Source organism: Poecilia mexicana, unplaced genomic scaffold (assembly GCF_051168715.1).
Source record: "Poecilia mexicana isolate PSO_F unplaced genomic scaffold, ASM5116871v1 scaffold_1, whole genome shotgun sequence".
NCBI classification, from domain to species: Eukaryota; Metazoa; Chordata; class Actinopteri; order Cyprinodontiformes; family Poeciliidae; genus Poecilia; species Poecilia mexicana.
Genome location: NW_028263370.1, coordinates 23,798,906 through 23,812,613, shown reverse-complemented (window position 1 = coordinate 23,812,613; position 13,708 = coordinate 23,798,906). Strand labels below are relative to the sequence as shown.

At 40.8% G+C, this 13,708-nt stretch overlaps 1 protein-coding gene across 1 annotated transcript in view; it reads right to left on the bottom strand.

Moving 5' to 3' along the window:
- Positions 1 to 5,696: 5,696 nt before the first annotated feature.
- sorcs3a (sortilin related VPS10 domain containing receptor 3a) overlaps positions 5,697 to 13,708 on the bottom strand; it is a 216,761-nt gene continuing 208,749 nt past the window's right edge. The window contains exons 25-27 of the mRNA XM_088006703.1: positions 12,047 to 12,152; positions 11,167 to 11,327; positions 5,697 to 9,638 (exon numbers count right to left, since the gene is read on the bottom strand). Of these exons, the coding sequence (XP_087862829.1) occupies positions 9,580 to 9,638; positions 11,167 to 11,327; positions 12,047 to 12,152 (326 nt within the window). The 3' untranslated portion in view covers positions 5,697 to 9,579. The remainder of the gene's footprint in view (positions 9,639 to 11,166; positions 11,328 to 12,046; positions 12,153 to 13,708) is intronic.

Sequence of the window (13,708 nt, the reverse complement as noted above, 5' to 3'; positions counted from 1 at the left end):
ACCGGCTGGAGAAACGTGGTGACCTCATGTCTCTCTGGCATCAGATCATTTTATTATTCAGATCATCATTGATGCCTGAGACATTGTTATTGATAATACCGTTCAGGACTTTTAGCCCCATCCTGTTCACCATTTAACTAAGGAAACTAACATCTGAAAACCAATTTTTATCTTTAATCTCATAAAAACAAGAAAGTGCTGTGAATATGACAAATAATTGCAAATGAACCCAATTAAATAATGACTAATAGAAGCTGGGGTGAGAATAAAACACATGCAGCATTAAACTGTCCTGAAAGTACAAAATGAGTTGCAGTAGTTAGTGAAGGTCTGGTGAAAGATCTGGAGTCTGAACAGGTTTTTATCCAAACGCTTTAATCTGCTGCTTGGTTTTAGCTCAAGAATCAAAGGTTACTAGAAAAATGAGTAGAACTGAAGGAACATTTAGAGGTCGTGAGTCTGACGGTTCGGCTGACTGGCATTATGAGAAAGAAAATGTGTCGTCTTCAAGATGCTGAAGTCGCAATCGGAGCTGCGGTCAATAACTGAACCGTTCTGCAGAAAGAAAGGATTTCAGATAAAAGTTCAGCATCTGGATCCAGACAGGCAGGTGGAAGGACCCCCGCAGCAGCGCAACGAGCTGAAAGGTCTGCACAGAAATGACTTCAGACAGGCTCCATATGGGGCGTTACACACGGTAAAATTGAAAATGAAAGCACAGATGCTGTCGCAATACATCTGGGGGATCAGAATCCAACAAAGAGTCTTGGAAGTGTCAGGATGTGGCAACACGTCTGCGACGACTTTTTGCTGAGGAGAGACACCTTGTGACAGCTTCACTCGCTGCATCGTCCTCATTTCTATGCCGACTGAATACATCATATTTTAGACGTCACTCAAACATAAAGGCATGGCTGTTATCCAGCTGCCTGCAGCCGGGTGTGAAGTGTGTGATAATCAGGGTGAACAGTGTGATAATCTTCTTTATGAAGTACTTTATGATTAAAAACTTTAATAAGTTTCAATCCATTTAGGCCTCTTAAAACCAATCAAACTCAGTAAATACTTCAGAATCCCTCGTACTTATCTTTTAATGGGTTATTTTAATGGCTTGTGCTAATCCAAATATCTAAATTATTATCAAGAATCTGCTATGAGGTTGATGTTAGAGTCTGATACATCTCCCTTATCTGTCTCTGTAGCCACGCTGAACCCTCTAATTGGCCTCTGCCACCTTCAGTAACTTCACATAAGTTCACTCAGAGTTTTTACATCGACCAACATTTTGGGTTTTAGAACATCTTAAGCTTAATAGCGTTTCAGTATTTGTGGTCAAGTGTTATTAGTTCGCCCAGTTTGTCCAGCAGAACTCAAGATGTGCAGCAGTTTGGTGTCTTCATCCTGTTTCTGGTCCCTAAATTCCCTCCTGGAACAAATCAGGAGAGGCTGAGCATCAGGCGGCTTCAGCCGAGCTCTGGAGACACGAAGTGTCAGAACCTCCTGAGGACTCGTCAGGCTGCTGCTCTCCTGCCCCACTGCTTCACCTCACTGCCAGATGTTTGTTAGACATTTCACCCAAAGGTTTTGGTCAGACTGTTGGTGCTGTTCAGTGTGAACCACACAAACTCTTCTGGCTCCTGAATTAAAGACAAACAGCTCTGAGGACAGATCAAGATAACGTCCGGCTCTCCAGCAGCTCAGATACAGGCTCCATGATGCATATTTATGATTTCCATCTCTGAGCACAAAATCATAAATAATAAAACCTTATTTTCACAGAGTGACTTTATGCATCAAGAGATCTTAACAGCTTCGTGAAGCTGGGCTTTGCTTTTAGAGATTGCTCCTGCTGGATGTCTGGAAAAGCTGCATATTGATCAGATCCTGAGGTCGGATCTCTGCTCCTGTTCTGATCAGTTGCTTAGACTTTGCCATTTTCTGTTTTCCCTTGTGTTAGTTCATTCTGGATTTGAACTTGCTTCTATAAATTAGAGTTTCTTTCTGTTTCAGGGTTTTCCTCTCTCATGGTTTGGTCCTCAGCCTGTCAGCTTGCTTCCTTGCCCGGCTGTTTTCCATCTCCTCATTTCCCTCCGCTGTCCGTATTCTCTTCTGATTAGCTCCTCTGTTCCCCGTCATTTTCCACTCCTTCCTTAGAATATACTTAGTATTTTAGTTTCATTGTTCTCCACTGGCTCCTTCTCTTGCTTTCCCTTAATCTTTATTTTATCCCGTATTTTTCCTCAGCAACCTCCAGCGTTGAAAGTTTTCAGCTCTTCACCTTTTACTAACATCATTTTATCTATGACTACCTAACATGACACACAGTGGATCCATGTTTGCTTGTGGCTCAAACTTCAACTTTTGTAAAACTCAAGCTGTAAAGTTCACTGTACTGACCAACACAAGGCAGTGCATCCTGTTTTTATTGCAAATAATCTGAAAAGTGTGGTGTGCATTGAACTCACAGCTGATTTCTAAAGGCAACTCATTGCAGTGGCTTATATCTGGAATCATGAGAGCAAAATGAAAGATGTTAACAGCTGGATTTCCTGGTGGATTATCTCGTAGTTGATTCTTTGGTTTAGTTCCAAACATCTCACCCTCCTTGCGGCCCTCCGTTTGCAGGGTCGGCTCTGCTGCACCAACCCTTTGCTTTCAGGACAAAACTCACTTAAGGTTTGAATACAGAGGAGTGGAACATTGTGAGGAGGTGAAGACAGGAGTGAAATAGGATTCAACCAAAAAGTTTAGAAATCTAAACATGTGTCATGTTAAGGTCGCAGAAACATCGACATTCACAGACATCAGTAAAGAAAAGGGTGGCAGAGTTTGTCTGAATTTCATTTTATTTGGGGAAGATGAGGAATGGAAAAATGTATTTACTTCTTTCAGTATTGTTTGCACCTTGTTCACAGAGGTTGACTGCACAGTTTCAAAGTCAGTGAGTGACAGAATTTAAATCAGAACATCTATCGTCTTTCCTGATTTAACTTCTCTGTTGTGGAAATCAAACGGAGCAGACTCTGGAGCAGACTGTGGCATCCAGAGTTTACCTAGTTTTGCACATCAAGCTTTCCCTGCCGCCTTTTGACTAAGACTCCGTCCTCCACCCAGCGTGTGAGTCTATCAGTAACCTGCACTGAGTGTTGGAGTATGTGTCTGGGATTCTAAGAGACCTGCAATACATTGTTTCAAGCTGCCAAGGTGAAAAGGAGAGACAAGGGGCTGAGATTAATTCGAGCCACAGTATAATGAGGCTGCTCTCCGAGTTCCCTGGTGAATAAAGACAAATGGCTTTTGTTTGTGCCAGCTTTGCCATTGTGCACTGATAACTTCAATAAATCCATTTCATGCTCAAGTTTCATCTGCCACCACAGGAAGAAACTGCAGAAGAAAAAAAACTTTAATTGAGGGAGGCTTTTATCAAGTGACAGAAAATGTTCATACCGTCATTGAGGTAATCCTAAATGTCTGGATGGGTGGAGGTGAGATGACAGAGCTGTCCTCTGGAAATGTTACTTCATCAGGCACAGCAAACACATCACTTCTGATCACTTCCTGCTGAACTGGGATCAGTTTGGGACGTGTTCCTGTTAAGGTCATGAGATTAAAACCTGGAGAAACTCTGAAATGTCCTTCTAGGCTGAGTTGGATGTGTTCATATGTTTTCAAGTATTTGCAGGAAAAACAGGATTTCTATTTGAATCCATAACATTAAATCCTACTTTAGTCTCCCAGATATTCATTCAATTCCACATTTTCAAACCTGGTTTGGTTTGAGTAACCAGTCAAGAGCTTCATTAACCGCATTTTATGTGCTTGAGACGAAACATCTTAACGTTTCATTTCTGGTTAAATAAACTGTCAAGATAATTCTCAAAAGGTTCAGAGATGAGAGCGTCGCCTCGGACAAACAAGGAAAATGACACACACAAAAAGAAAGGCCTTAAATGTTCCTGTTGATAAAGGTAGAGGAGAGTTCAAGTGGCCATAATATATGGCAGAAGAAAAGAAAAAGAGATTTAGGCAGCAAATCAACCAAGCTACATACAGCCTGATTTAACGCTACGCAGGGCGGTAGCAACAAACAAACTTTCATGGACCACACATCAGGAAAATGGAGAGTTTTCCCTCCTGAGACGGAGGTTTGGACATGTTGTGTGCCTCTGGTAAGGCAGAGACTCACCAGAAGGTAAAATTTGATGTGTCAGAATTTAATTTTTTTGGAAAGTTGAAGAAATTATTTAAATTTCCATCAAGCTTTTCTAATCCAATATTTCAAAAAGCACATAAAACAGAAACCTTGATGGAGACACAACTAATGACTGAAACCAGATTCCTGAGGAGGAAATTCAAAGTGACTGCAGAAGGTCTGAGCACAACCGAGGCACTGAGGTTCAGTTTCAACAGTAAGGCTCATACTAAATGCCTCCTACATGTACAGCACTATGGGTCAGCAGTGTGTCTGGATGAGGAAGACTCAAGAAAAGACTGAAAAGAACAGATGAAGCACGGTGGTGACTCAGTGATGCTGCTTTTCTTCTCCTGGGGTTGGAAATCTGCAGTATTTGTAGAGCAGGATGGATTCAATAGACCCAGGAAATCCTGGAAGAAAATGGCGTCATTGGACCTTCAAACAAGCCAAAGCATTTCTCAACGTCCAGGTTTTGGTCGGGACCTTGGAGGAGACTGGCGGCGCCATGAAGAGTGAGCGTTTCCTGAACCTGGTGTCCGGCTCTGCATCATGTTCACAGTAAGTCACAACAGCAGAAAGTTGAGCTCATGTTCATCAAAAAGGACTAAATAATTTAGCTGTCCTTGAGTTTACTGCCAACAGCTTCCATTGTTTGGTTGAGTAATTTTAATTGAAGGTGTAGCTGCATGAGGCTGGCAGATAAAGAGCATTAAACAAAACCAGAAATCCAAAAAACCCAAAAGGGAAGAAACAGGAAAGCAGCAGAGGAGGGGATCCAAAGCACGACAAATTTCCAAACAGAAAACAAAGTGACGGCATCAGACAGAGAACAAAGAAGCCCAACGGTGCATCTATATTCAGGCTATGATAATTCACCAGCTAATGAGCTGCAGGAATGCAGATATGCAACCAAAACAAAGACGACAAAAGGTGAAAACAAGACGACAGAGAATAAAAATGAAGGTTCGCAGGTTCGTTATTTTAGGTTTACTAAGCTTTTTTTAAATAAATGCACTCTTGTTGATTTTAGCTGCCATGAAGTTTCATTTTAATGCCATTAAGGTTGAATTTCCTTCCAAAAATAGCCTTTTCTAGTTATTTTAGATGGTTTAAATGATGATGATGCTTTGATGGTTTCTGCAGGTTTGAAGATGAGATGATATCCGTCATTAAGGCCGTCCAGTCATTTTAATAAAACGCATTCGGAGGCATCTGAGACGACTTCGCCTGAACCGAACAGAACCTTTAAATGAAAATAGAACCAGCCAAACTATCAAACACTTCAATTATGTCTCTAATTTTAGTTTCGGTTCTGTGATTATCCGTTTTCTTAGGGCTGTCTGAATCTTTGACTCGGTGCATCGTGTTTTTATCTATAATTAGAGGATGCTGCTTTTCCAGGCTCTCCTTGTACTGGTTCTGTTCCACTCGGTCCACCGGGAAACGGGTTTCACCTCAACAATGTCGTCCTTTCAACACAGAACAGAGACCACACGCAGAAGGATGTACAAAAATACATTTATTTGAAACAATTTCAAAATGACAGTTTCCTTACCGTAGAAATATTAAAATAAGGATGGAACAGGACATTACCGATGATGCATGCATCATAGCTTTTTTGTGCACTGAAGAACATTACAATGCTTTCGCCTCCTGGAAAAACAAAACAAAACACAATTGCAACAAATCGCTTAAGGTACCATTTGCCTCGTCTGGGGATCAGTCGTTCACAGCATAAAGAGGCATTTAGGTTGTTGGATGGGGGAAATGAGATATTTTCACTGGTGACATTCTTAATGTACGATTCTGTTCAAACTCAAAGTAAAGATTAAGACCCTTAGAACTGATTCATACCCTCACAGGCTCTGGGCATGTTTCACATCCTGCTGCTGAATATACAGAAAAAATGATCCAGTTTGATTTTTTCTACCCAAACTGAGACAAAAAATAATAAATGGTTAAAAAATTAGCAGTTTCCTTACAAACATGGAACTTCTACTGTATAAACTGTGAAGTTTTTGAAGATTTAACTTTCTTGTGAATCAATTACTGTGACTTTAAATGGACCCAAATGCTGGTACCTGTGCCGGGCGTCTGAGCCCAGGATGATCAGACTGTTAAAAACTGACTGAGTTAAGGTCCAGGGATTAGTCTGGACCAAAACACTGGACATTTACTGCAGTTTGTCTTATTGTGGTGTTACACCAGCAACAACAGCTGTATGGAGCTTTTCCAAGTCAGAGGCCTTTCCTGACCTCTGGTGTGTGATAAATAAGATCATCATAGCAGGAGAAACTTCCTCACACCATCTCACCTGTGCTGATCATTTGTCTTCAGGATCTTTTCATTTTTAAAGTACTCGCACAGCTGAACTGACCATTGGTTGAGTTTTCTCTCAGTTGGTCTGGTTTCTCCCTTTTCTTCCATTTTAAACCATTTAAGATTCATTTTTCTTCTTTACAATCAGTTTTAATGGAGCTATGCTGTTTTCCAAACAATGTCTGGAACATTCAGTTTTCCTCGGTTTCAGAGGAATGCTCTCTGACCACCAGCTGGTTCATTTGCTTCTAAATCCTTAAGGATGTTGTTTCATTTACAATAATTTGAATGAAAACTATATTTAATAAAGTTTTTATCCAAAAACCTTTGACAAATTGACGAGCCTTGAGAGAAAAGACATGAGGGAGCAGCAGCGTCTTGTGGGCCCGTTCCGCCTGCTTCCAAATGCTCAGTGGTTTGTTCAGATTCTCCATCTTCACCAACATTTAGTTGGTCCCACATCTGACACCAACATGAAAAGTTTAAAACTTTTCCAAGAGTCCGAGGCTCCAGGTTTTCCTGCAGGTTTATTTAACGCTGCACAACTTAAACAACAACATTGAACAGATGCCACTTGTAACAGGCGTCTCCCGCTCATGGTGTAGCAGCATTGGCCACACCCATCAGCCAAACAGACTGGACAGCCATGACTTCATTAAATGCTGCAGTTCAACACATTAGCATCATAAATTATCCTATAAGTCTTTGCACTAGTGGCTATTCCTTGCATTTTTACACCATCATCCACACTAACTTTACTTCCTGTTTCCCAAAGTTTCCTTTTGTGTGCTTTTCTCCTGATCTCATTTTGATGAAAGAAGTCGGACCAGATGAAAGCTGCAATAAAAAAGAATCCAAACAAGCCTCAGCTCTGACACGATGTGAATTCAATAAGGCTGGAAATAATCTTTGTTCAGTTCTGTATGCAGTAACAAGCATCAGTCCTCTGTTCGGTTAATGCATGTGTGTGACAGGCTCTGCTGCTGAGGACTCTCTTCTTTTCAAATGTTTACATGAGCTTCTGGGGAAGCAGTGCATGCTGGGATCTTCGGCTTAGCCATCCAGCTTTCTATCATTACAGTCACAGTGCAACATGGAGGGAGCAACTCCGCCTTATTTCAAATTATATTAGCAGGTTCAGCTGCATTAATACATCAACTGCTCTGCTGTGCTAGACTTTTTGGTAAACCTGGCAGAGTTTAGCTAAGGGGAAAAAAGTTCACCCTCTTCAATCAGGAAATGAAAGTGACTTGATCTGAATCTGGTTCTGAAATGATCCAAATCTTCTGACCTTCCACTAAAAACAAAAACACAGCTGGAGCTGTCTCTTAGTTTTTAAGGGTGCACACCTTAAAAAACCAAAGAAGAAACCTTCAGTGGATCCCTGGTACCACAGCTGGTGTTCTAATAGTTCAGACACCAAACATGGATTAATATGCAGCAGAAACAGTCCTGCACTAACATCCACAGTCTTCCTGTGGGGGCTCTGCCGATCGGTCCAAGACCAAATGTCTTACATAACTCCTCTGTTCCAGAGAAAAATCGGAACCCTGAGCAGACGGAGGCTCACCGTGTAAATGTCCACTGAAAGATTTCACAACAATACGGAGTTTCTTAAGGTGCATTCAAAAAATGTCTAATTCTGGTTTAAGTGTATTTGGGTCAATAATGTCACAAGTGGCACAAAAATCAGAGCTAAAATGTTTTGTTGCAGGAAGAATTTGATGAAAAAAAAGGAAAAATCAGGAGAAAGAGTTTCGTTACTTCATGCCTTAAGTGATTTCTCTGCTGCATGTTCACACAACTGATTGTTTTAGAGAGGACAGATTTTAGTGTTTTACAAAAAACAGAAACAAAATCAATAGAACAACTGACCACATCAGACAGGATGTACTGGTTATTAAATCCTCCTTTACATAAAGCATTGTTAGTGTTTTTTTATTAGATGCACTTTAATCTTTATATAGAAACTTTAATCTCTACATTTTGTCTTTGCTGTTTTGACGCCCTCAGTTTTTCCTCTCATACGGGTCATAAAGCTTCATCATAACACAACAGAAATGTTTGACAGTCTGGGTCATGACTTTCTTCAGCCATTATTTTTTGAGTTAGAACAAAGTATTTTCTGTACATTATGAAAATGTCACCAGGTTTTGCTCTAAAATGCTGTGAACTGCAGACCTGGTCCCCACAAAGCAGGACAATCAGAGGCCAAATGGATCCCAATGATGCCAGAAGCTCTTAATGTTTGGTTCAAAGACACTCATCTAGTTAAAATGTCTGGTTATCTCGAGTATATTTCTACTGAAAATATAAATATATTATACACAATCCTCCTCATGTTGGTCCGCCTTGTTTTGCTTGCAGAGTGAATCTGTTAACGGCAGCTGAACATTAGCAGATCGACCCGTTTCAACAGCAACCGAAGAGGATGACAGCAGAACAGAACCTGGCCAGAACCGACTGGGCTTTGACGAATGATTAGAAAAGAACTATTTACAACATTTGCTTATCTACAACACAGAAACCGTGTCCTCAGTAGGAACATGCACAAGCCAAGGACGTCAGCAAAGCAAAATGTTTCTCTGTAAGCGATGTCTGACGTTTTCAACACCTTCAAAAACAGACGGCCGTCAGATCTCACGCCGTCGCCATGAGACTACGAGCATGTAGAAAGGATATTTACATGGAACAGAACGAAAAATAACACTATACATTTCAGTAATATTCCCTGTTTGATTGAAGACTCTGACAATATAGTCTACATTTAGGCAGAAATGATTTTCAAAGCAAACATCTCAGGAAACGTACAGAACTCATCCACAAAAGATAATCCCTCAGCAAATGAACGGAGCGTTTACATCCACGGAAACCCAAAAGTCTCGTCGGCGTTGCAGAGATCCCATCGCTGCATTGGATGTTGCCCAACAAGACATCCATGCAAGTCTGTATAAATGAGGCCTTTTAGAAAAACTATTAACATCAGTTGTGTTTAGAATTACAAAACAGAAATAGAGAAGAACCCCGGACACTGTGACACTCGCTCTGTACACGAACTTCAGCTTCTACACGCTGGTACAGTTTGGAATCTCCCTTGTGCTCTCGCAGGCGTTTCCGACTCCTCCTGAGCAGAAAACACAGAATCAGTCAAAGAACCGACATGTTCATGTCAGTCACCTCACTTCTTTCCCTTTTGCAGAACAAATGGCTCTTATGGCATCAATGCCTCGTAATTCACTGCTAATCACGAGGCTCTGTGGGTGTGATGACATGGGAACAAAAAATGCCCACTGAGTATAATAACTATAGAAAAAGGTCTTAAATAATCACACACTTCATTATAACTGTTTCCAGTCTTTTGTTGGTAACTAAAGAACACAGAGGGAGGAGTTTAGAACAGCTGGCCGTGAATCTTAAGAGTCGTATTTTGACAACTGAACAGATTTGTTAAGGAACATAAAACAAAACTACATCAAGGAATTATTATTAAGATCGCGTTGATTTATGACTCCAGAAGCCCAATAAAACTGTCGGGGTTGTCTGAAGTCCCTCATCAGGTCATTTCAGTCGTGAGAAAAAATGTTTACATTTATCTGAACCTTGATGGAATGCAGACCATTTAATAAAAGATTTCATGATTTGTCCTTTGGTTTTAAGGCATGTGAGATCTGAATATAATCTGCAAAACAGTGAAAAGTAACAAAATGTCTTTTACAACCAAACAGAAAAGCTAAAGCGGATTCATCCCTGCAGACTGGGCCACCCTCCTCCATCACCCTGAGGTCCAGTTCTGATACCGGACCCATCGATGGTTCCTCATCAGGACGGGTCACTGACTGGTTTCCAGCTCCTGAGCAACAAACTGGGATGAGTTTTGTGTTCTGACCTCTTCCCATCTGAACCAGTATGATCCTGGTGAATAAAGTTCAACATCTGTGTTTAGTTTTATTGTCGACTGTTAAGAATGAATCAAGTTAAATGTTTTAACCCAGAATAACTTCAGGTGTTAGTTTATCCATCTTCCAAGGACATTTATAATTAAATGACTTTAGCTTTTAAAAACAACATTAAAAACTAAACATCATGTTAATGTGGCGCTTTAGCATCAGTGGAGCTAATGTTTGGCACAACTAACCTATCAGCTAGCATTAGAGCCCACCAATGTCTGCTACCCACTAAAGGACAGGTAACCAATGTTACTTAAGTGTCAGGTCATGATGTCATATCTCACTGATGTGACACAATTTCACTAAAAACCAAATCATTTATAACCCAGTTTCAAGCAAAGGTTTACATTAAACCAGGAGTCACCAACTCCTCCAAAATGTCTGACTCCCTCACCAGCATTCATTCCTCTCTGCAACAGGCTGGAAACGAGCAGTTTATTTGATCCAGGTGTGTTTGAGCAGAGACGCATCTAAAAGTTACAGGATGGCCCTGAGGACTGGAGTTGGTGACCCCTGCATTAAACTATATGCTTATTTTGTAAGCCTGTTTTATTTCTTTTTCTCTGAATGAATAAAACTGTCCAGAGGAGATGGCTCCATGTCTGTGTGGACGGAGATGAATCACATCCGCCCTGCAGACTGGCAGCTGGAAGCAGCTTCTCCAGACAAAACGGCGACTGCTCCCATCGTTTGACTTTGACTTACTCTTGACCCGGGCATCCAGCTCCTTCTCCATGAGCTCTTTGGACGCTGTGAACTCGCTCAGAGTGATTTTCGGCGTGCTGTCGCCCTGACCGACCGAGCCAATCATCTCCTGCTCCTTCTCCTGGTTCACCTCAGCGTATATGTTGATCCAAGGTATTTTTCTACGGATTAGAAAGGGAAGACCCAATCAGTCGGCCGCAGAGCCGATTCTGTTGCATCAGAAGTGATTACTGTGACATCCAATCATCTGTTTATGCAGAAGCTCATTTCAAAGAGTGCAACTTTGTCTGCCAAAGCAAATATTTGCATTCCAAGGTTAAAATCATCTTTAATGTAATTACATTCCTGCAACTTATTTATATGAAAATAACAGTGGAACTCTGCATAATTCACATCTAATATATTTTTATTCAAACTCTATCCAATTTATTTCTAATTAATCTTCATTCCAGTTATTAATTGTTCTGGTTTGTCGACTGGTTGATTCCCTAAAAAATGTGTTTCCTCTGACTGACAGGAGAAATTACAGATCCATAATCATGGCAGAGTATTCCAGTGTTTTCATATTCCCACTGAGTTTTCAAAATAATCACTTTGAGGAAGAAATAATTTATTCAGCAAATAAAAGCACAAACTCTGCATATCAAACCACTTAAGAGATATTTTTTCTGCAATTTATGGCTGATTGCCTGATGCATTGTAGCCAGTAAAAAGTAAAGGCAGCATTTGACTGAAATATTCAGATTCAAAGCATCAAATCTGACTGCAGCTGATTGGTAGAGGCCGTGCTAATCTGCTTCCATCAGTAACGGAGTAAGAGTCGTGTGTGGGAGCTGGATGTGACCCTGCAGCAGGTGGATGTCATCAGAAAGTGGTGAACCTCTTAAACTTGTAGATGAGGAAGACGGCGAGGCCCAGGAACACCACCGAGAGGAGCATGAGCATCGCAGAGCTGCTGTGTCTGGGACTGGAGTCCACCAGCGGCGCTGTGGACACAGACAGGGACGAGCTGAGGAGGAGGAGTCATCTTCATCTCACCTCATATTGACCACTACCTGATGTATGAAATCTAAGACCTACATGTGGTCACAACAACAACAACAATAATAATAATGGTTTTAAAGAAAGGATCCAAATGCAAACCTGCCCCAGACGTTGGTCTGTTCTGTAATAATTATATTGGGATAATTTTCATGGAATAAGTTTCATGTTGGCGCCTTTCAGTTCAGGATAAGTTTAAAAGATTTGGGAACATTTCTGTATTTAACTTGAGGACCTTGGATTATATGTGGATTACAGAAAATACAGAGTGAAGCCAAACTGCAAACAGTTATTTCTTGTTTAAATGACATAATTAACCCAGAGGAGGAACAGAAGTAGAAATACATCATTAACTGACAAAAACTAATATGAAATTCATTATATAGTAAAAGGATGTAAACGGTTCTCCGTCAGTCATCTTACTGTTTCTGCTCAGATTTGGAAAATAAATCATCTCATCTGCTGCCTGTGTTCTCTGTGATTGGTTTATTTCTTTGTAGACATGGAGCTTTCCATACAGGCTTAAATAGGACATAAAAATGATATTGGTTCTGAAATATTCAGCTCATCCACTCATCGCCCTTCACTGTTCAGTATTTGTGTGAAGTAAAAGAAAACTCCTTTAGAGATCTGATGTAAAAACAGAGCAAGGCTGAGTTTGGTGTGACTCTGTGTCTACATCTGACTTTTCATTTTGCAGCTGTAACTTAACTGATGCAGAAAAACAACAGTTTAAGCATCTAAGGTTGTTTTCACACCTTATAGTTTCCTGCTATGGACGACAGACTCTGGTTCGCTTGGCGTTCACATGCAGTCAAGCCGCACCAAACTTCAGTTCAACCAAGCTGAGATGGAGGTTTTCAGGCGAACCAGAGTTCAGTGTTTTGGTCGGCATCAGAGTTCGATTAAACGTTCACACCGCCCCAAACGAACCGGACTGTCTACACAGACAGACTGGAGTTTGATTAAAGCCACTAAACGTTGGTGGGAATCCAACCAAGACATTTTGCTTCGAATTAATGACTTTCTGTTGGCCTGATGATTTATCAGAGGGATTTTTGGGTTTATCCAGACGGTAATAAACAATTAAATGGAACATAATACAGTGTCCAGCGAGAAAGGTGGTGGTGCTTCAAAGAAAAAACAGCACAGGAGCATTTCTTCTTCTCTGTTTACCACTCTTAATTGGATGAAAGGTTTTCCTTAAAACATTCTCTCTTCGCATGTGTCCTCAGCTAATTTGCATGGCAATAAGCCATTAAGTCGCTAGGATTTATTTTAATATCTGGAACATCTGAAGGTGTAGCAGCATGAAATTGTTTCTGAGCAGGTGACAACAGCAGGAAATTCACACTTTTCAGCTGGATTTGAAATGCTTTCATGCACAGTCATTTCATACAGGAACCCATTTGCACTTTAGAATATTAATATCACTGTGCATGGTTTATCTCACAAGGCGCCCTCATTAAATTCCTCTCATTGTTTCTATGTCTGCAGGAAT